A 23,541-nucleotide genomic window follows, 5' to 3' on the forward strand; every position below is an offset into this window, starting at 1 on the left:
GCTGGACAGTCGCCTTATCTGGAAAGCCTGGCTGGAGCTGACCTAAGGAGGTACGGAGGCGTGAGAACCTCCAGACTAACGGCCTCCTGTTTACTCGAGCGCTGCCACCTGGAGAACCATCCGGAAGCCCGTGGCCCCGAGCTCCCCAGTCCCCTGGGGCGCCTGGGAGGACAGGAGCCCCCCGGAGGCAGCTGCGGCGCACGGCTGTCGGGAGGACGCAGGTGCAGCCCCGGCTCGGCCTCCCCGGCGGCCTCGCCGCTGCCTCGCGCACGTGCCCCGGAGACCTCCTGCCTCGGCCTCCGACACGCCGAACCCCTCCAGCACCGACCTGTCTTGCTGAGTCTCTCCCGAGAGCTCTGAGCCTCACGCCGCACTTGCCAGACGGAGGGTCACAGGCCCAAGGCCTGTTCCGGCAGCGCGGCCCGTCCCCCCACCGCGGGCCGCCTTCCCGGAGGGAGGGACTGAGCCGCCATGCCGCCCACCGCCTCCCGGACGCGCGGCTCAAACACCCCCCAAGTCGATAAACACCAGTGAGGCGACCAGGAAGCGGTCACATGACGACCGCCGCTAGGCCCTGGCAGGGTGCGGGAACGGGCACCAGAAGCGGCTGCGCCGAAGTGGCGCCTGCCAGCGCGAAGGCCAGAAGTCCCTCGGGGCTGGTTGTGGGCGGGCTGGGGGGACGCCGGAAGCTGCGATGAAGCCGCCGGAAGTGCGGCCAGTGAAGGGGTGGCCTCTCTAGACGGCACGGAGGCCTCGACTCTCCGTAGCTCCAGAACGCACGGTCCGGTTGTCCGTTAGAAGAAAGGCGCCGGGAGGAAGAGGCGGGGCCGACGGCCGGTCTGGGAGGTGTCGCGTTCAGTGATTGGTGGCCGGCTCGTGTGGGCGAGGCCTGAGGAGGCGGGGCCCCCAGGAATTGGTGGATGCGCAGACGAGGCGGGGCGACCCCTTTGTCCTAGTGCGCTGCGGGCAGCGGCCCCTTCGCGCGGGCGGCTGCGGTGTGGACGGTGAGTGAGGTTGGCGCCGGCCGGCCGGGACCCTGTCCCCTCACTGGCGCGGGAGCCGGCGCGTCCTCAGCACGGATCCGGCACTTCCCGCATTGCCCCCTCCCTTCGCACCGATCCCTCCCACAAAGACGCGCAGTAGCCCCCTTCCCCTTCCCGGACCTCCCCGGGCCCACCCCCAGCCTTGGTCCCGCCCCAGCCCCCACCTCGCGCCCCTGCGCGCTGGAGGACCACCTCCGTCCCCCTCCCCCGAGGACTGGCATCCCTGGCGGCGTTGGGGGGTGCGGCGGGTGTTGGCGGGGAGGTCGGGCGCGGATGCCCGTGGAGATTGGTCAGCCTCGGGGGCTTCCCGGGCCGCCCCCGGCTCGCCGGAAACCGCCCTGGGGACCCGTTGGCAGAAGCGCTTCTCCCCGGATCTCACATCTCCTAGCGTTTTTCTGCCGATGCTGTCTTTTCCGTTCTTGTGTAAGCGCCCTTTTTAATGAATGAGACCAGCCTTTTGTAACATAGTTCTCAGATGTTTGCTTTGTTTACCATTTGCTTTTGTAACATTGTAGCAGACAGTAAGGTACAATGATTTTTTAAAAATACAAGAATGTCAAAAAAAAATACAAGCACGTCAGAAAAATATAAAAACTAAGTCACTCTCTGCGACAAGCTGCCATGCGCGCGGAGGAGGCTCTGGCTGGTTTGCTTTGTGTCCTTTCCGGATCTACGTGTGCTTTTTTTGTGTTTAACCTTAAAGGAGGCTCGGGGCGCGGCGCTCGCTCGGTTTTCTCTGCTGCTGTTGTTTTGGCTGCGCGTTCCATCTGCTGTGACACCCGGTCCCTGTGGGGCAACTCCGAGGGGGACAAGGTCTGGCTGGGGCCTCATCCCCGATGTCCCGCGTTTTCACTAGACCAGTTTCCGTTCCGATGACCGGTGAGGTCTACACTTTTGTGTGTTTTAGCCTCTGTATTTCCATTTTGATTTGCCAATTCATATTTTCCATATACGTTGAAAACATTCTTTTCAAATGGACGTTTTGTTCTGGTTTGTGGTTTTATGAGGTAAAAAAAGCTTCAAGTTTCTAATGGCCAAATATTTACCCCTTCAAGTTTTTCGGCTTTGTGTTGCCTTCCTCCCAAAATATTTTTCAATAAGTTCTTGTTTTTCTGATACTTGTAAAATGTTGGATCCATCTGGAATTTGTTTTGGTGTAGAGTGAACTTGGAATCCAGCTTCCATTTTCTTTCTCTAAGTCATGCTATTTTTAAGTCTACTTATTGAATAATTCATCTTTTCACCAATTTGGAAAACCACCGTTGTTGTGTATCAAATTCTTCCATGTCTTTGTGCCCTTTTCTGGATTTTTGGTGGCTTTGATGTACATAAAATTTTGATTTCATGCTGCAGACCTGCCCCTTAGGCTTTCTGCTTAGGGTGTTTTGCTTAGAAAGGCCTTTCCTACCAAAACTAATGAAAATTGTGCACATTTGTATTTGAGTTGTTTTTATGATGTAATTTTATTATTTATTTCTTATTTTGAGAGAGAGAGAGAGAGAGAGAGAGAGAGAGAAGAAGGGGGAGAAGTGGGAAGCATCAAGTCATAGTAGGTGCTTCCTCTATGTGCCTTGACCAGGCAAGCCCAGGGTTTCCAATTAGCGACCTCAGCATTCCAAGTCAATGCTTTATCCACTGCGCCACCACAGGTCAGGCTTTTATGGTGTAATTTTAAATTTTAGCTCTTATTCATTAATTAGCCTTTTGTATTCATTATTATACTTTCTGTATATGGTATGAGATGATCTAATATTTTTGTCCTATTTTTTTTTAATTTTTTTAAAATTTTATTTTACAGAGGAGGGGGGGACAGAGAGAAAGAGAGAAGGGGGAGGAGCAGGAAGCATCAACTCCCATATGTGCCTTGACCAGGCAAGCCAGGGTTTTGAACCGGCAACCTCAGTGTTTCCAGGTTGACACTTTATCCACTGCACCACCACAGGTCAGGCTGTCCTTTTTTTTTTTTTTTTTTTTTTTTTTTTTTTCCTATTTTTTTTTGTTCCTTTGACTTTGCTCTGCTTTCTGGGAGATTTGTTGAGCTTTATGTAAAGATGGTTTTATCTTTCCCAAAGCACTAAGCGGTTTGTTCTGGCACCATTTACTGAACCGTCTTCCCCACAGCAATCTGATTTATCCACGGGCCCTGCTCTGCAGTCCCTAAGCCCCCTTCTCCTCCAGTCCTCCCTGGTCTTGCTCGGGCTTTGTGCATACAGTGGGCAGGGTTGTCCTCAAATGTCTAAGTTTACGCTGAGTGTGTTTCTTGTTTCATTTGTGTCTAGAATCTTTTCCCCACTCTTTCTGATGAGAGGTTGGTTGTTGGTGTAAGGAAACTAGAAGTTTAGATGCACATTTGTTGTCACTCCTGAAGGTTGTGGGTTGCACTTAATGCTCACACCCTGGCTCAGAGCTGCCTCTTCTGAAGGTGTTTCCACCCTGGAGAGCAGGCTCCATGGACATGAGGGAGCAGGACATTCCAAGAGGAAGACCTGGGGCTGAGGGTGGCAGGAGGGAGATCTGGGAGCTGACCACCCGGACCAGGCACTCTGAGGGTGCTTGTCACACCTTGTCACTGTGGGTAGTGTCTTTGGAAGGACAGGCAGGCTTGCATCAAGACCATCAGAAATGACTGCTCCGCTTGTGGAGTAGCCTACTCTCTGTCTCAGTGCTTCACTAATAAACTCACTTTCACCTTAAACTATAGAAGAAAATACCATCAGAAATTCCAACAAGGGTGTTAAGTTCCTAAAGCTTAGCTTACAAAACAAAATAGTAATAATAAAAAATACATTTTGAGCTCTTTGCGTCTCTGCAGTTTTTTTTTTCTTTTTTTGAGAGGAGGGGAGATGAACTAACTCCCCCATGCACTCTGACCATGATCCACCAGGCAACCCATGTCTGAGGCCAACAGGAATCAACCGAGCTATCCTCAGCACCTGAGACCACCAGGCTGCTGGCTGAGAGGAAGAGAGAGAAGAGGGAGGGCAAGAGAAGCAAATGGTCACTTCTCACGTGTGCCCTGACCAGGGATCAAACCCTGACGCCGGCACATCGGGTCGACACTACTCACTGAGACAACCAGCCAGGGCGGACTGCAGGTCCTTGTTTAGATCCTCTCCGTGTCTGCATTCATCCTTCAAAAGACTCCCTTTGGATTTTTTTTTTTTTTGTATTTTTCTGAAGCTGGAAATGGGGAGAGACAGTCAGACAGACTCCCGCATGCACCCGACCGGGATCCACGCGGCACGCCCACCAGGGGCTACGCTCTGCCCACCAGGGGGCGATGCTCTGCCCCTTCGGGGCATCGCTCTGCCGAGACCAGAGCCACTCTAGCGCCTGGGGCAGAGGCAAAGGAGCCATCCCCAGCGCCCGGGCCATCTTTGCTCCAATGGAGCCTTGGCTGCTGGAGAGGAAGAGAGAGACAGAGAGGAAGGAGGGGGCGGGGGTGGAGAAGCAAATAGGCGCTTCTCCTGTGTGCCCTGGCCGGGAATCGAACCCGGGTCCCCCGCACGCCAGGCCAACGTTCTACCGCTGAGCCAACCGGCCAGGGCTGGATTTCTAATTACAGTTGCATTGCACTTACACAAATTTGAAGAAAGTGGGAATTTTTGGTGAACAGAGGGCAGCTGCAGTGAGTTCAGTATATATTTCTGGAAAGCTATCTAGACAAACATACTGTGTTTCCCCATGTATAAGACGCAGCTTTAAAAAAAAGAAAAAGCCCTGGCCGGTTGGCTCAGCGGTAGAGCGTCGGCCTAGCGTGCGGAGGACCCGGGTTCGATTCCCAGCCAGGGCACATAGGAGAAGCGCCCATTTGCTTCTCCACCCCTCCGCTGCGCTTTCCTCTCTGTCTCTCTCTTCCCCTCCCGCAGCCAAGGCTCCATTGGAGCCAAGATGGCCCGGGCGCTGGGCATGGCTCTGTGGCCTCTGCCTCAGGCGCTAGAGTGGCTCTGGTCGCAATATGGCGACGCCCAGGATGGGCAGAGCATCGTCCCCTGGTGGGCAGAGCACCGCCCCTGGTGGGCGTGCCGGGTGGATCCCGGTCGGGCGCATGCGGGAGTCTGTCTGACTGTCTCTCCCTGTTTCCAGCTTCAGAAAAATGAAAAAAAAAAAAAAAGAAAAAAAAATGACGCACCTTTTCCCAAAAAATTTGGGGTCTAAAAACTGGGTGCGTCTTAAACAGTGGTTGTAGAAGTGTGGCATTTCAAATGCCATAGACCAGGGGTCCCCAAACTACGGCCCACGGGCCGCATGCGCCCCCCTGAGGCCACTTATCTGGCCCCCGCCGCACTTCTGGAAGGGGCACCTCTTTAATTGGTGGTCAGTGAGAGGAGCACATTGACCATCTCATTAGCCAAAAGCAGGCCCATAGTTCTCATTGAAATACTGGTCAGTTTGTTGATTTAAATGTACTTGTTCTTGGCCTGACCTGTGGTGGCACAGTGGATAAAGCGTCGACCTGGAAATGCTGAGGTCGCTGGTTCGAAACCCTGGGCTTGCCTGGTCAAGGCACATATGGGAGTTGATGCTTCCAGCTCCTCCCCCCTTCTCTCTCTCTATCTCTCCTCTCTCTCTCTGTCTCTCCCTCTCCTCTCTAAAAAATGAATAAATTAAAAAAATAAATAAATAAATAAAAATAAAAAAATAATAAATGTACTTGTTCTTTATTTTAAATATTGTATTTGTTCCCGTTTTGGTTTTTTACTTTAAAATAAGATATGTGCAGTGTGCATAGGGATTTGTTCATAGGATTTTTTATAGTCCAGCCCTCCAACGGTCTGAGGGACAGTGAACTGGCCCCCTGTGTAAAAAGTTTGGGCACCCCTGCCATAGACGGAACTAAGAATGAGACAGTATATGAAGACAGTGATTCTTCATCAGACACAGATGAGGACAAGATAATGGATGGGAGTTTTGAAAGTGATGAGGAATTGTATGAATTTTGTGATGAGTAAAACTTGAGTTCAATAACTATGTAATACCTTTTTTTTTTTTTTCAAATTTCGGGCCCCAAAATTAAGGTGCATCTTATACATGGGAGTGTCTTATACATGGGCAAATACAGTATGCACACTTCTGGCCTGGCCTGGCGCTGTAGATAGAGCATGACCTGGGACACTGAGGTCCCGAGTTCGAAACCCTGAGGTCACTGGCTTCATCATGGGATCATAGATGTCTCATGGTTGTTGGCTTTGAGCTCAAGGTCACTGGCTTGGCTGGAGCCTCACAGTAAAGGTTTGTATGAGAAGCAATTGATGAACAACTAAAATGCCACAACTACTAGTTGATACTTCTCATCTCTCTCCCTGTCTCTCAATAAATAAATAAATAAGCACACATCTGATGTTTTAAAGGGAAAGCAGGATTATGATGCTTCCTCCAGATGGCCCACCGTGCATTCTCCAGAAAGATGGTCATGTTCTTGACTGTTTTTCCTGGAGTGATCTGCCTCCTGGGCTTCTGTGCCCCCTTGCAGACTTCCCTTGGCACTCCAGAAGATGGGAACCCAGCTCCCCTGTCAGGACAGCTCTTGGCCCCCCTTTTTTTCCAGCAGTTTAGTGTGACAGACTTGTCCAGAACCCCCCTACAGGCCTGCCTGTCAAATGCTTAGACTACCAAATCCCTGGGTCACTCCATACGAGCTTTACCAGAACCCAACACCCCTGGGCACCAGGCTCACCAAGAACAACCACGCATAGCTCAGGTGTCAGTATAGCCATGGGGGGGTCATAGTCAAGCCAAGTAAGCAGCGCCTAGGGTGGGGTCCCCACAGGAATGGGGCCTGGAGCAGACCTGTCCTTTCCCAACCTTCCGTTTTTGCGGGGCTGTCTCAGAGCAGCCTGGCCTGGCCCCACACCAGGCCTGATGACGACTTGGCACCTGTGAGCTCTTGCATGGGCCTTGTCACCAGACTGGGCCTGGCCTGGCCAGCAGGGCCGAGAGCCCAGAGCCTTCAGGTACCCAAGCTTTCCCAGGCATCTCGTGGTTGTGACCTTCTGGGTCCACGCCCAGAAACAGCGTGTTTCTGTGGCTCCTGAATGGTAGCGTCCTGTCTCACAGAGGGCTGGGCTCCCCCCAGAACTGGGTCGATGGGTCCAGGCTAGGCTCCTCATGCGTTCCCTCTTCCTCCTCAGCCCCACAGGCTTCTCCGAGTTCCGTCTTCCTCAGAGACCCCAGGTGAGCAGGCAATGGCAGCAGCCAGGCTCCTGCCGGCACCAGCAGGATCGCAGGTGAGCTGCCCCTGAGACCTGTGTGGCTATGCTTCCTCCCATGCCTGGGGCTCTCAGGAGTACCCTGAGCACCCTCAGCACATCCTCCAAGTCCATGGCCCCTTCCTGTCACGTCCTCAGCTCCCAGGGTACCCCCATTTGTCACTGAGCTTTCCCCCGTTTCAGGGTATACCTCACCCCATGTTGCTTCCACCCACTCTGTTTCGGACATGGAGACTCAGCCCGACCTGCAGCAGCTCCTGTCATTCCAGGTCAAGGTGACCTTTGAAGATGTGGCCGTGTTCCTCTCCCAGGAGGAATGGGACCAGCTTGGCCCTGCTCAGAGGGGCCTCTACCGGCACGTGATGATGGAGACCTACGGGAACGTGGTTTCACTGGGTAAGGCCCCTCCACAGGCCAGTCCCTGTCTGTGGGCTTCCTGGGGGTGGGGCCCTGCCACTCAGTAGGAGCCCTGGAGTCTCCTCTGGGTGCTCAGCACCATGGGGAGGTTGGGCCTGCCTGTTTCACACGCACAGGCTGCTCAGGTGGAGTGGGGACACTCTAAACCAGTGGTTTTCAACCTTTCTACACTTGGAGGTTGGTGGAAATAAGATAATTATTTTGGGGACCTCTAATGCAGAAATCACCATGAGCGTAAGCAAATTCAACTAAGATTATGGGTCTGTAATCTTCATTCAGCATAAGGGTGGTTAACTTTCGTGGACCAGCACAAAAATTCTGGCAGACCAGTCTGCGGACCAACAGTTGAAAAACTCTGCTCTAGACAAAAGGCCTTCCCTCCCCACGAGCAGGACTTCCAGGAACCAAACCTGAAGTGATCTCCCAGCTGGAGCGAGGAGAAGAGCCCTGGGTCCTGGATGGGCATGGGGCCAAGGAAAGCAGGGACCCGAGCAGTGGCAGTTCAGGTGAGTGAGAGGAGCTGGCCCTCCCAGTGGCCAGGAGTCGGTGGAAGTGACTTCCACCTCGGTCTCCTCCCAGCAAAGGAGCCTGTGGGCTGACAGAGCTGAGCCAGGAGAGGCCATGTGGAGGTGAGTGCACATCTGTCGTGATTCTGCCCTGCCACGCCACATGCCTGTTCTTATGGTACATGCAGAATTTGAGGGATACTTGGTTGATTTAGAAAAGAGCAAAGCATCCTAGTGTGGAAGGGAGGTTAACCTACCCTGTGGTGAGGCTGAAGCACACTGAGTTGGTGGACAAGGGAGTCCACTATCCCCATGTCTGTGTAGTGTTGTCCTGGTGTCCCATGCACTAAGGCAAGATACACAAAAAACAAAACAAGACTGAAGCTATAAGAATTGGAAAAAAGAAGAAAAGTACTGTTTTCAGTTGGTATGACTGTCTACTTGGTAAAAGATTGATTAGAATTCACAAGAGCCCTGTCCAGGTAGCTCAGAGCATCATCCCAAAGCACAGAGGTTTCCAGTTTGATCCCCTATCAGGACACGTGCAGGAACAGATTGATGTTCTTGGCTCTCACTCTTTCCTTTCCTCTTTTTTTTAATTTTTTTTTTTTAATTTTTTATTTATTCATTTTAGAGAGGAGAGGGAGAGACAGAGAGAGATGAGGGGAGGAGCTGGAAGCATCAACTCCCATATGTGCCTTGACCAGGCAAGCCCAGGGTTTCGAACCGGCAACCTCAGCATTTCCAAGTGGACGCTTTATCCACTGCGCCACCACAGGTCAGGCTCCTCTTTTTTTTTTAATTATTTTTATTTATTTATTTTAGAGGGGGGAGAGAGAGAGAGAGAGAGGAGGGAGGAGCAGGAAGCTTCAACTCCCATATGTGCCTTGACCAGGCAAGGCCAGGGTTTTGAACCGGCAACCTCAGCATTCCAGGTCAACGCTTTATCCACTGTGCCACCACAGGTCAGGCTTTCCTTTCCTCTTTATAAAATCAATAAAATAGGCCCTGGCCGGTTGGCTCAGTTATAGAGCATCGGCCTGGTGTGCAGGAGTCCCGGGTTCGATTCCCGACCAGGGCACACGGGAAGCGCCCATCTGCTTCTCCACCCCTCCCCCTCTCTGTCTCTCTCTTCCCCTCCCGCAGCCAAGGCTCCATTGGAGCAAAGTTGGCCTGGGCGCTGAGGATGGCTCCATGGCCTCTGCCTCAGGCACTAGAATGGCTCTAGTTGCAACAGAGCTACGCCCCAGATGGGCAGAGCATCGCCCCCTGGTGGGCGTGCCGGGTGGATCCCGGTCGGGCGCATGTGGGAGTCAGTCTGACTGCCTCCCCGCCTCTCACTTCAGAAAAATACAAAATATAAAAATAAATAAAATCAATAAAATGAACATTTTAAAAATTTTTGCCTGACCTGTGGTGATGCAGTGGATAAAGTGTTAGCATGGAAATGCTGAGGTTGCTGGTTCGAAAACCAGGGCTTGCCTGGTCAAGGCACATATGGGAATTGATGCTTCCTGCTCCTTCCCCTTCTCTTTCTCCTCTCTCTTCCCTCTCTAAAATAAATGAAGTCTTTAAAAAATAAATTCATAAGAGCATTTACCCATATGGCTAGAGACAGTTTTCTTCCTATATGTCACATATAGGAAGGTATGATATTTTCCCTAGTTTTATTGAGATAAAACCTGTCTGCCACAAAGGTATGATATTTTCCCTAGTTTTATTGAGATAAAACCTGTCTGCTGTCGTCTGACAGTGGATAGAGCATCGGACTGGGATGCGGAGGACCCAGGTTTGAAACCTCAAGGTCGCCAGCTTGAGCGCAGGCTTATCTGGTTTGAGCGAAGCTCACCAGCTTGAACCCAAGGTCGTTGGCTTGGGCAAGGGGTCACTTAGTCTGCTGTAGCCCCCCAGTCAAGGCATATAAGACAAAGCAATCAATGAACAACTAAGGTGCCGCAAGAAAGAATTGATGTTTCTCATCTCTCTCCCTTCCTGTCTGTCAGTCCCTGTCTGTACCTCTCTCTCTTTCACACACATACAGAAAAACCTGTCTGTTGCCCCAGAGGCCCTGCCTGTGTCCTAGACTTGTCTCTGTTGTCTACTGCCCCCCCTCTGTGTCCTCTGCACAAGGAACTCACAGTCTGCCCCACCCCTCGCACAAGTCTGTTGATCCTGTGTCGTGTGTGAGTTGTCATCTGTCTGGCAGGGCTCCCTACTGTGGTGAGTGGTCCTGTATTTATTTCTGCTCCAAGTGGCTGCTACCAGCCCAGTGCACAGAGGACTCAGGGAGGGTGGGGCTCAGGCTGCGCTGGGGTTCACCTGCCGGGGACCACATGTGCAGTTGACACAGGAGTGACCTCAGGGGAGGCGTTGCACCTGTCAGTCCGGACACGTCTCTTATTTGACACCACTGCTTCCCCATCTCCGCCGCTCTCAGCGCCAAGTGTGCCCTTCATCTGTGGCTGCCCTGCGGCAGCACAGCCCCCTCAGGGGTGCCTGTGAGCTGCAGTTTGAGTGGGTTAATGTTTTGTTTTTTAATTTATTGATTGATTTTAGAGAGAGAGGCAGGGAGGGAGAGACAGACAGAAACATCCATCTGTTCCTGTACGTGCCCTGACTGAGAGACCCTCAGTCTGTGCACATCAGGTCAATGCTCTTAACCAACTGAGCCATCTGGCAAAGGCAGAGTGGGTTAACGTTTGAGTTCACTTTTTCCCTTTGGTTGTGTTCTTTCAGAATGTGAGAACAAGGGAGAAAACCAAAATATTCTGAAGCCATTCATTTCAGAGGAAATTTCTGCGATTCTAGGAAAAACACATCCCGGGGGGATCGATCAAGGAAGTTACAGACCCGAGAAGAACTCCTGTCTGAATGCAAGCCCTGCGGCCCCCACTGCAGTGCAGGTCTCCAGCCCCGGAGAGCCACCTCACCGGCCGCCGGCTGCCCCTGGTGGGGAGAGACCCTACAAGTGCATCGAGTGTGGGAAATGCTTCGGCCGGAGCTCCCACCTCCTCCAGCATCAGAGGACCCACACGGGGGAGAAGCCCTATGTGTGTGGGGTGTGTGGGAAGGCCTTCAGCCAGAGCTCAGTCCTCAGCAAACACAGGAGGATCCACACGGGGGAGAAGCCCTACGAGTGCAACGAGTGCGGGAAGGCCTTCCGCGTGAGCTCGGACCTCGCGCAGCATCACAAGATCCACACGGGGGAGAAGCCCCACGAGTGTCTCGAGTGCCGCAAGGCCTTCACCCAGCTCTCCCACCTCATCCAGCACCAGCGGATCCACACGGGGGAGCGGCCCTACGTGTGCCCGCTCTGCGGGAAGGCCTTCAACCACAGCACGGTGCTGCGCAGCCACCAGCGGGTGCACACCGGCGAGAAGCCGCACGAGTGCGCTGAGTGCGGGCGCGCCTTCAGCGTGAAGAGGACGCTGCTGCAGCACCAGCGGGTGCACACCGGCGAGAAGCCCTACTCGTGCAGCGAGTGCGGGCGCGCCTTCAGTGACCGCTCGGTCCTCATCCAGCACCACAACGTGCACACCGGCGAGAAGCCCTACGAGTGTGCTGAGTGCGGGAAGGCCTTCAGCCACCGCTCCACGCTGATGAACCACGAGCGCATCCACACCGAGGAGAAGCCCTACGGCTGCTACGCCTGCGGCAAGGCGTTCGTGCAGCACTCACACCTGATCCAGCACCAGCGGGTGCACACGGGCGAGAAGCCCTACGTGTGCGGTGAGTGCGGGCACGCCTTCAGTGCCCGCAGGTCTCTGGTCCAGCACGAGAGGATCCACACCGGCGAGAGGCCCTTCCGCTGTACGCAGTGTGGCAAGGCGTTTAGCCTGAAAGCCACGTTAATTGTGCACCTGAGGACGCACACAGGCGAGAGGCCCTATGAGTGCAGCCGCTGTGGGAAGGCGTTCAGCCAGTACTCCGTGCTCATCCAGCACCAGAGGATCCACACGGGAGAGCGGCCCTACGAATGTGCTGAATGTGGCCGTGCCTTCAACCAGCACGGGCACCTGATCCAGCACCAGAAGGTGCACCGGAAGCTGTGACCCCAGCAGCCAGGGGAATCGCTCCCACAGACCAGGAAGCCGTCAGCCCAGAAGCTTCTGCCAGCTCCACAGGAAGCCCTTTGGTATTGAGTGTCACAACATAGCTACAGAGAAGCACTGAGCTTGTTATTCCTGGGGGAAAACTTCAGAGGATGCCTATATATTTTTTAACATCTTAAAGTCATGTTGGAGAGGAATCACAATTGTAATGAATTTTGGTAAAGACAGCCATAATTCTTTAACCAGTATGTTTAAAATGAGAAACTAAAAAGGTATAAGGATAACTGTCACAATAAAACTTTCTTACATTCCAAATAAAGGTTTCTTATATTTCATGCCTTCCCCAGCTATGATTACTCTAATTATTGCACTTAGAATTAAAACATTGGACTATTTTCAGTCTCCTGTTAAACCACGAGAAAGTGCTGTGTGGATGATGCTATTAAAAAGTGTTGTCAGGTAGCATCTTATAATATGGTTAGAAATCCTAAGTGTGTGGAACCTCCTGTTTTGCATGGAAAAAGTAAACTGAGAAATTATGTAAATTTAGGAAATGCTTTATCTGGAGCTTTAACTTTATTCAAGATCAGATGGGATGTCTTAACTTTTTAGTAAAAAGTCAACTCAAAAGTGGATTTTTCCTCAAAACCACCGTTATGTCTGTCAGACCCTGTGCCCAGCAGTACTGGATGTCTTGGGTGTCTGGGCCCCTTCTGGGCAGAGGTGGGCAGCTCTGCTCAGGCCAGATGTCAGCTGCTGTACCAGCTGAGTTCCTCTACACTCCGGTGTTTTCAAAAGACATTACTAATAGTACTTTGGTGCCCGTTTTTAAAACAAAGTTCTTAAATTCAAATAGCTCTCTTTCCTATCTCAAATATTTCTATTCCTAAGTCTAAGGAATTTTATTTTGTTTTCATTTTTTAATGCCTGCTTCCAAGAGTCTTATCCATTGTCGTATACTGTAACGAATCTGGTTTATTAAAGTTTTTCTTTCCTCTAAAATGTTATATGCGTCACAGGAAAGATTAAGCAGTGGGGTGTTGATCCCTCAGTCCACAGCAGTGCGCTGTGGTAGAGATAAAAGCTTCCCTGTGCAGACACTGCTGAGGAGCTGGTCACTGAGGAATTAGAATCGGTCCCACAAAGGGCAGCTCCAGCCCTTACTCATGGCGCCCACAGCCGGCTTCTGGCTGGGTGGCTGCCACCCACAGCCCTCCACTACTCAGGACACAAGTCCTAATCCTGTGGGAGAGTTAGAGAACTAGTCATGTTCCTACAGGGTGAGAATGAGTTCAGCTACATTGTGCCCTTTGGTGTATAGAAGACCACTATGCGTTTCCTTGCATCAGCTGCCATGGGTCCCTTGGTGAGCATCAGGCTCAGTGTCTGTGCTGGGAGGTGAGCACAGTGCCCTCTCCTGGGAAGGCTCCTGGGCTGTACGTTTCTGCCCCTCGTTCCCCAGCCTCACCCCCAGGAGTAGGAGGCAGCACACTACCTACTGGACCATATAGTGGTCTCATTGGAAGTGACATCAGAGGCCGGCATGCCCTTTGGGGTCCCCTCACCCTGATTAAGTGCTTCCTCAGCTGTTACTTTCCAGCTCTGACTTGTCAGCAGCATTCAACATTTTATTCTGAAGTCTTCACATTTTATGTACTTAAATCTCTTTATAGTATTTCTCCTTACAGCTAGCAAAAATTTGATAGTTCTTTTCAAATTTTCTGTTCAGAGAACATTTTCGTTCACCTAAAATTTTTTCTGTGTAACTGTGTGTAACCTGAGGTACTTTAAAATAAAAAAAGCAATAAGCCTGACCCGTGGTGGTACAGTGGATAGAGCGTTGACCTGGAACGCTGAGGTCACTGGTTTGAAACCCCAGGCTTGCCTGGTCAAGGCACATAGAAGAAGCAACTACTACAGGTTTATGCTTCCCTCTCCTCCCCCCATCTTTCTATATATCCTCTCTCTAAAATCAATAAATAAGATTTAAAAAATGCAAAAGCAGTGAGTGGAACATTTGTGAGTGAAAGAAAAGCAATCCCCGGGCCGGTTGGCTCAGCGGTAGAGTGTCGGCCTGGCGTGCGGGGGACCCGGGTTCGATTCCCGGCCAGGGCACACAGGAGAAGCGCCCATTTGCTTCTCCACCCCCACCCCCTCCTTCCTCTCTGTCTCTCTCTTCCCCTCCCGCAGCCAAGGCTCCATTGGAGCAAAGATGGCCCGGGCGCTGGGGATGGCTCCTTGGCCTCTGCCCCAGGCGCTAGAGTGGCTCTGGTTGTGGCAGAGCGACGCCCTGGAGGGGCAGAGCATCGCCCCCTGGTGGGCAGAGCGTCGCCCCTGGTGGGCGTGCTGGGTGGATCCCGGTCGGGTGCATGCGGGAGTCTGTCTGACTGTCTCTCCCTGTTTCCAGCTTCAGAAAAATACAAAAAAAAAAAAGAAAGAAAGAAAAGCAATCACTATGGCATAAGGATCTCATTCAAATATGGGAAATACAACCAAGGAAACCTGAAATTGTGTGCCAAGTCTGGAAACACAATTAGGGTTAGGTATTCTGTAGCCCGCAGAGCTGTGAAGGTACATAGGGAAGGAGGTGCTGGGTCTGGCTCCTGTGGTTACTAACACCATCCGACTTACCAGGTGTGGGGATACAATGCATGACCCGTCTCTGGAGGAGGAGGACTGCACCAGGACTCGGCTGCACAGGTGCCAGCAGCTCAAGGTGGCCCTGAGGAGCAGGGGCACTCCTGGAGGACAGGCTAGGGTAGTTAGGACACCAGAGGCCACTTCATGAAGAGGACCTGGCAGTAGAGACCCAGGAGAATCCCAGGTGTGGACTTGTCCCAGGGCAAAGGAAGGTCACAGGGGTAGTACTGGGATCGCGGGGGCAGGGGGGGGGTCCTCTACTAAGGCCCACCTGGGTGAATTTGGGAAACACTTGGTTTCATGCATAACAGTTGCCACGCTGAGAACTGCAGGTGACATAGTGTTGCCCTCAGTTCTAACACCAATGACAAGTTTAGAGGTCACCAACATCAACCCCAAGTTCAGTAATTTGCTATATTGACTCAGAACTCACTCTAAAAGCTGATACACACATGATCACGGGGAATACATTAAAGTCAATTCGGCCACGGGGTCGCACAGGGCAGAATCCAGGAAAAGTACCAAATGCAGAGATTATGTTGTCTTATCCCTGGCAAGTCACAGTGGGCTTTTCTTTCCTGGCACTGATGAGTGACTGTGCATGGGGTATTGCCAACCAAGGAAGCTCACCTGATACTTGGCATGCAGAGTTTTTTCTGGCTTAGTGATGTCAACATAGCTGCCCCTCTGCATGACTGACCTCAGACTCCAGCCCGTCCAGAGGTCAAGCTGATGCCCCACCATAAATCACGCTTAACAGACTATGTGCCATGGTAAACACTCTTATCAGGCAAACACAGCCTTCTCCTAGAGTCAGGTTAGTCCCTTCTGCACAGATGGTTAAGAGTGGGTAAGAGCCCTGGCCAGATAGCTCAGTTGTTTAGAGCATCATCCCGAAGCACAGAGGTTGCTGGTTCGATCCTGGTCAGGGCACATACAGGAACAGATCAATAATCCTGTCTCTCTCCTGCTCTCTCCCTCTCTCTAAAATCAATATTTAAAAATAAACTTTAAAATTGGGTAGAGCCTGCCTGACCAGGGGTGGCGCAGTGGATAGAGCATCGAACTGGGATGCAGAGGACCCAGGTTCGAGACCCCAAGGTCGCCAGCTTGAGCGCAGGCTCATCTGGTTTGAGCAAGGCTCACCAGCTTGGACCCAAGGTCGCTGGCTCAAGCAAGGGGTTACTTGGTCTGCTGTAGCCCCACGGTCAAGGCACATATGAGAAAGCAATCAATGAACAACTAAGGTGTTGCAATGAAAAACTAATGATTGATGCTTCTCATCTCTCTCCGTTCCTGTCTGTCCCTATCTGTGTCTCTGACTCTCTATGTCTCTGTGAAAAAAAATAAAAATAAAATTGGGTAGAGCCTGACCAGGTGGTGGCACAGTGGATAGGGTGTCAACCTGGGATATTGAAGACCCAGGTTTGAAACCCTGAGGTCGACGGCTTGAGCGTGGGCTCACCAGCTTGAGCGTGCAGTCGCTGACTTGAGCGTAAGATCATTGACATGACCCCATCATTGCTGGCTTGAAACCCAAGGTCGCTGGCTTGAGCTCAAGGTCGCTGGCTTGTGCTCAAGGTCACTGGCTTGAGCAAAGGGTCACTGACTTGGCTAGAGCCCCCTGGTCAAGGAATGTATGAGAAAGCAGTCAATGAACAACTAAAGTGCTGCTACTAGGAGTTGATACTTCTCAATCTCTCCTGTCTGTCCCTGTCTCTTGCGCAAAAACAAAACAAAACAAAACAAAAACGTGGGTAGTAAAAGGGGGAAGGGTAGAAGCTGAGGCATGCCTCCAATGGGTGTGTGACCTCAGTCCAACCACTTCTCTTCCTGAGTCTTGGAGTCTCATCCAGGTCATAAGGTCACTGAAAATGAAATGAAATCACTGCAGGAAGACTAGCCCAACAGTCAATTTCTATGTGACCAGGTTGTGACCTCATGGGGCTCTACACAGGTACAACCACCAGGGAGCTGCTCACCCCTATAAGGGGGCGTCCAAACATCCCACTCCCCCAACAGATCTGGGAGAGGCTCAGCCCTCAGCTGCAGGAAGCATGCAGGGAACTGGGACAGACTGGAACAGGGCACGGAGGGCACATAGCCACCTCCAGGGGAGCCCAGGGACAGCATAGAGCAGGGGTCGCGAACCTGTGGCTTGCGAGCCAGGTGTGGCTCTTTGGATGGCTGCATCTGGCTCGCAGACAAATCTTTAATAAAAAAAATAATAATAACATTAAAAATATAAAACATTCTCATGTACTACAGTCCATTTCCTACCGCTCATGTTCATGGTTGCGGGTGGCTGGAGCCAATCACAGCTGTCCTCCAGGACACCAAATTTTATTGAATAATGCGTAACATACACGGGTCATTGTGAGGTCAGGAAGTAAACTTCCCTCCTTTTAATCAAATAGTCAGCTAGCTAATTGCAGAAACCCTTTTGACCCTTTTAAAAGAAAGAAAGATGAGTATCATACTTTTCAGCAGGAATGGACAGAGGAATTCGCCTTTGTGGAGAGAGCAGGTACTGCAGTGTGTCTAATATGCAATGATAAAATTGCATCGATAAGCCTGACCAGGCAGTGGAGCAGTGGATAGAGTGTCGGACTGGGATGTGGAAAAACCCAGGTTCAAGACCCTGAGGTTGCCAGCTTGAGCGCGTGCTCATCTGGCTTAAGCAAAAAGCTCACCAGCTTGGACCCAAGGTCGCTGGCTCGAGCAAGAGGATACTCGGTCTGCTGAAGGCCCACGGTCAAGGCACATATGAAAAAGCAATCAATGAACAATTAAGGTGTCGACACGAAAACTTGGAAGATTGATGCTTCTCATCTCTCTCCGTTCCGTCTGTCTGTCCCTAGCTCTCCCTCTCTTTGACTCTCTCTCTGTCCCTGTTAAAAAAAAAAAATTGCATCGATCAAATATAAAGCGGCACTTCTTGCCTGGCCTGTGGTGGCGCAGTGGATAAACCTTCAGTCTGGAATGCCAAGGTTGCTGGTTCGAAACCCTGGGCTTCCCTGGTCAAGGCACATACCACAAGCAAGCAATGAACAACTAGCCTGAAACAACTATGAGTTGTTACTTCCCATTCCATGCTCCCCTTTCTCTCCTGTCTCTGTAAAATCAATAAAGTATTTAAAAAATGAAAATAAAAAATAAGGCCCTGGCCTGTTGGCTCAGCGGTAGAGCGTCGGCCTGGCGTGCAGGGAACCCGGGTTCGATTCCCGGCCAGGGCACATGGGAGAGGCGCCCATTTGCTTCTCCACCCCCTTCCCTCCTTCCTCTCTGTCTCTCTCTTCCCCTCCCGCAGCCGAGGCTCCATTGGAGCAAAGATGGCCCGGGCGCTGGGGATGGCTCCTTGGCCTCTGCCCCAAGCGCTAGAGTGGCTCTGGTCCTGGCAGAGCAACGCCCCGGAGGGGCAGAGCATCGCCCCCTGGTGGGCAGAGCATCGCCCCGGTGGGCGTGCCGGGTGGATCCCGGTCGGGCGCATGCGGGAGTCTGTCTGACTGTCTCTCCCCGTTTCCAGCTTCAGAAAAATACAAAAAAAAAAAGAAAACATGTCAAGAGCTACTGTGCAGAGTACAAGCTAGTCAGCAGCAACTGTGTTTAGACCCAACAAGGTGACTGGAATTCAGCTAGCTTTGCTGGTGCTTTAGCAGTTGTGAGAAATGGAAAGCCATTCACAGATGGGGAGTATGCCAAAACATTCATGCTTAACGTTGCCAGTGAACTTTTTGACAACTTTTCGGATAAAGACAAGACAATCAAATGAATAAAAGACATGCCTCTGTCGGCAAGAACTGTTCACAATCGTACCATCATGATGGCAAATCAAATTGAGGCAACACAAGTGAAGGACATAAATGCAGCACCATTATTTTCTCTCACTTTGGATGAGTCAACAGATGTAAGCCATTTATCCCACTTCAGTGTGATTGCAAGGTATGCTGTCGGTGACACACTACGTGAGGAAAGTCTGCTGTTTTGCCTATGAAAGAGACAACAAGAGGGTAGGATTTATTCAAGTCTTTCACTGAGTTCGCTAAAGAAAAAAATCTACCAATGGATAAACTTATTTCGGTGTGTACTGATGGTGCTCCGTGCATGGTGGGGAAAAACAGAGGATTTGTAGCACTTCTTCATGAACATGAAAAGAAACACCCTAAGTTTTCACTGCATCTCACATCAGGAGGCGCTTTGTGCTCAGATGTGTGGCGAGCAGTTTGGTGAGGTGATGTCACTGGTCATTCGAGTGGTCAACTTTATTGTTGCCTGAGCTTTCAATGATCACCAGTTTAAAACACTGCTGGATGAAGTTGGGAATAATTATCCTGGTCTGCTTCTGCACAGCAATGTGCATTGGTTGTCAAGAGGGAAGGTGCTCAGCCGTTTCGCGGCTTGTCTGAGCAAAATCCAGACTTTTTTTGAAATGAAAAACGTTGAGCATCCTGAGTTAGCTAACACTGAGTGGCTCCTGAAGTTCTACTGTCTCATGGACATGACTGAACATCTGAACCAGCTCAATGTGAAACTGCAAGGTGTTGGAAATACAGTCTTATCCCTTCAACAAGCCGTGTTTGCATTTGAAAACAAGCTGGAACTCTTCATCGCCAACATTGAAACAGGTCGTTTACTACACTTTGAAAAACTGGGAGAGTTTAAAGATGCATGCACAGCAAGTGACCCTGCTCAACATCTTGATCTCCAGCAGCTAGTGGACTTCACATCTAATCTCCTGAAGTCATTCAAAGCGCGCTTTGGAGAATTTTGTGAGTGTATTTGTCTTTTTTCTTTTTTTTTTTTAATTCATTTTTAGAGAGGAGAGAGAAAGGGAGAGAGAGAGAGAGACAGAGAGGGAGAAAGAGGAGAGAGAGACAGAGAGAGAGAAGGGGGGAGGAGCTGGAAGCATCAACTCCTATATATGCCTTGACCAGGCAAGCCCAGGATTTCGAACCGGCGACCTCAGCATTTCCAGGTCGACGCTTTATCCACTGCGCCACCACAGGTCAGGCCACACTCATCTTTTTAAGTTCATCACACACAAGTGTGCAGTGGACAGCGCTGACCTGAGTTACATCCCCAGTGTCTCCATCAGAGATTTTGATCTACAAGCTGCTGACCTGAAGGCCTCAGACATGTGGGTAAATAAGTTCAAGTCACTGAATGATGATTTGGAAAGACTTGCATGACAGCAAGCAGAGTTGGCAAGCAAACACAAGTGGGGAAAAATGAAAAAACTTCAACCTGTGGACCAGCTGATTGTCAAAGCTTGGAACGCGCTTCCCATCACATAGCACACACTGCAGCGTGTAAGTATTGCTGTACTGACAATGTCTGGCTCTACATATGCATGTGAGCAGTCTTTCTCACATCTAAAGAACATTAAGATCAACCTATGATCACATTTAACAGATGGAAGTCTCAACGCCTGCATGAAGCTTAACCTCATCACTTATCAACCAGACTACAAAGCCATCAGCAAAATCATGCAGCACCAGGAGTTGCATTAATGGTAAGAAGTACTTTATTCATCACTGGTTAGCAACAGTATAACAACGTTATTAAAAAGAATTCAGAGACTTATTGTATTTTAAAAGTGTTAGTCTTACATAAAATGCACACGTTTACTTGTATTTAGTATTAAACATATTGTATGGCTCTCACAGAATTACATTTTAAAATATGTGGTGTTCATGGCTCTCTCAGCCAAAAAGGTTCCCAACCCCTGGCTTAGAGTTCACTAGCCCTATGGGGCACACTCAGACTGGCCCAGCCCCAACGACATGGGTGGGAGGGCCCAGATCCAGCTCTCAGCGGCCCTGTGGCTCAGATCTGATGTCCTGCTTGGGTCTCTGTTCAGGGATGTGCACAGGATCAGCCACAAGACTTAGATCATGAGCACCAAGCATGCATGCTGTGAGCGTGACCTCACATGGCCTCACTGTGCTCATCGGGACGGATGTCATTTGCTATAACCCAGGGATGCTGACTTGAGACAGGCCAGTGGCTTCAGCTCTCTGACCCTCTGACCCCAGAAGTTGATCTACTGACTCACTGCCAGGTGCCCAGAGCTATCCACAATTATTAATCCACAAGCAGTTTATGGTCTGAAACGACATTGCTCCTGAAGAGCCTCTCTTGTGAGCTAAGAGACAACAGGACAGCTGCAAGGAGTCAGCACACCAGATGCCCAGGAGTGACTCCCAAAATGGCCTGCAGAAACACCTAAAACCCGTGGGGCCTTTTGCTCATGCTGTCGCCCTCCCTAGATGGGCTTGATCTTGGCCCTTTTGAAAGTGTCACCAACTTGTGTTATAAGCCCTTGTAAGCCAAAACCAAGTAGCCAGAAAATTTGTCAAACCACATTCTTTAGGGGTTTTTTTTGTTTTTATTTATTTATTTATTTATTTTTACAGAGACAGAGAAAGAGTCAGAGAGAGGAATAGATAGGGACAGACAGACAGGAACGGAGAGATGAGAAGCATCAATCATCAGTTTTTTGTTGCAACACCTTAGTTGTTCATTGATTGCTTTCTCATATGTGCCTTGACCGTGGGGCTACAGCAGACCGAGTAACCCCTTGCTCGAGCCAGTGACCTTGGGTCCAAGCTGATGAGCTTTGCTCAAACCAGATGAGCCCTTGCTCAAGCTGGCAACCTCGGGGTCTCGAACCTTGGTCCTCCACATCCCAGTCTGATGCTCTATCCACTGCTCCACCGCCTGGTCAGGCCAATTTTAAAAAATCTTTATTTCTTTTTTTTTTAAATTTTATTTATTCATTTTTAGAGAGGAGAGAGAGAGAGAGAGAGAGAGAGAGAGAAACAGAGAGAGAGAAGGAGGGAGGAGCTGGAAGCATCAACTCCCATATGTGCCTTGACCAGGCAAGCCCAGGGTTTCGAACCGGCGATCTCAACATTTCCAGGTCGATGCTTTATCCACTGCGCCACCACAGGTCAGGCTTAAAAAATCTTTAAAAAAAAAAAAATGTACTGCGACCCTGGCCAGCTGGCTAAGTGGTAGAGCATCGCCTGGCATGCAGGAGTCCCGGGTTCGATTCCTGGCCAAGGCACACAGGAGAAGCGCCCATCTGCTTCTCTACCCCTCCCCCTCTCCTTCCTCTCTGTCTCTCTCTTCCCTTCCCGCTGTCAAGGCTCCATTGGAGCAAAGTTTGCCCAGGAACTGAGGATGGCTCCATGGCCTCCACCTCAAGCACTAGAATGGATCTGGTTGCAACAGAACAATGCCCCAGATGGGCAGAGCATCGCCCCCTGGTGGGCATGCCAGGTGGATCCTGGTCGGGTGCATGCGGGAGTCTGTCTGACTGCCTCCCTGTTTACAACTTCAGAAAAATACAAAAAAAAAATGTACTGCCCACCCTGGCCAAGGTTGAAGGTTCAGTCCTTGGTCAGGACATATACAAAAATCAACCAATGAACACACAAATAAATGAAACAAGTGGATGTTTCTCTATCTCCCCCTTCCTCTCTAAAATCAATTTTAAAATTATTAAAAAAGAAAGTACCTCCTCCAAGAAAAACACATATAAATGAAAAATAGGGTGGAAATAGCAAAAAAGGCCTAGGGACTGTGGCCAGGTGGCTCGGTAGATAGAGTTGTCCTGGCACATCAAGGTCGTGGGTTTGATCCCGGCCAAGGTTCATACAAGAAGCAACCGGTAAGTACACAACTGCACTAAATGGAACAACGAATTGATGCTTCTCTCTCTATCCCTTGCCCTCCCTCTCTCTCCTCTCTCTTAAAATTGATGAAAAAGCCTGACCAGGCATTGGCGCAATGGATAGAGTGTCGGACTGGGATGTGGGGGACCCAGGTTCGAGACCCTGAGGTCACCAGCTTGAGTGTGGGCTCATCTGGTTTGAGCAAAAGCTCACCAGCTTGGACCCAAGGTCGCTGGCTCGAGCAAGGGGTTACTCGCTCTGCTGAAGGCCCGCGGTCAAGGCACATATGAGAAAGTAATCAATGAACAACTAAGGTGTTGCAAAGAAAAACTGATGATTGATGCTTCTCATCTCTCTTCATTCCTGTCTGTCTATCCCTGTCTATCCCTCTCTTGACTCTCTCTCTGTCCCTGTAAAAAAAAAAAAAAAAAAAAAAAAAAAAGAAAGAAAGAATTGATGAAAAATTAAAAAAAAAAAGATGGAATCAAATGTCTTCACTTGCCTGACCAGGTGGTGGCGCAGTGGATAGAGTGTCGGACTGGGATGCTGGGGACTCAGGTTCAAGACCCCAAGGTCACCAGTTTGAGCGCAGGCTCATCTGGTTTGAGCAAAGCTCACCAGCGTGGACCCAAGGTTGCTGGCTCGACCAAGAGGTTACTTTGGCCTGACCTGTGGTGGCGCAGTGGATAAAGCGTCGACCTGGAAATGCTGAGGTCGCCGGTTTGAAACCCTGGGCTTGCCTGGTCAAGACACATATGGGAGTTGATGCTTCCTGCTCCTCCCCCCTTCTTTCTCTCCCCTCTCTCTCTCCTTTCTAAAATGAATCAAAAAAAAAAAAAAGAGTTTCACAATATTTTGCATCCCTACTTTCAGAACTTCACGTTTCGGCCACTCCAAGGTCTGCTGAAGGCTCGCGGTCAAGGCACATATGAGAAAGCAATCAATGAACAACTAAGGTGTTGCAATGCACAACAAAAAACTAATGATTGATGCTT

The 23,541-nt window shown here is 50.6% G+C and overlaps 1 protein-coding gene across 4 annotated transcripts in view; it reads left to right on the forward strand.

Moving 5' to 3' along the window:
• The window catches only part of LOC136329359 (zinc finger protein 250-like), a 37,263-nt gene extending 23,048 nt beyond the window's left edge, over positions 1 to 14,215 (forward strand). Inside the window, exons 1-5 of one of the 4 annotated variants that reach the window (XM_066265387.1) lie at positions 782 to 1,004; positions 7,175 to 7,270; positions 7,522 to 7,648; positions 8,062 to 8,175; positions 10,984 to 14,215. In XM_066265387.1, coding sequence (XP_066121484.1) covers positions 7,229 to 7,270; positions 7,522 to 7,648; positions 8,062 to 8,175; positions 10,984 to 12,227 — 1,527 coding nt within the window. In that variant the 5' untranslated portion in view covers positions 782 to 1,004; positions 7,175 to 7,228 and the 3' untranslated portion in view covers positions 12,228 to 14,215. Of the gene's footprint in view, positions 1 to 781; positions 1,005 to 7,174; positions 7,271 to 7,435; positions 7,649 to 8,061; positions 8,176 to 10,911 lie in introns of those variants that run through there. The other 3 variants (XM_066265385.1, XM_066265386.1, XM_066265388.1) reach the window with 3 other exon arrangements.
• Positions 14,216 to 23,541: the final 9,326 nt, after the last annotated feature.

This window comes from Saccopteryx bilineata, chromosome 3 (genome assembly GCF_036850765.1).
Source record: "Saccopteryx bilineata isolate mSacBil1 chromosome 3, mSacBil1_pri_phased_curated, whole genome shotgun sequence".
Lineage (NCBI taxonomy): Eukaryota > Metazoa > Chordata > Mammalia > Chiroptera > Emballonuridae > Saccopteryx > Saccopteryx bilineata.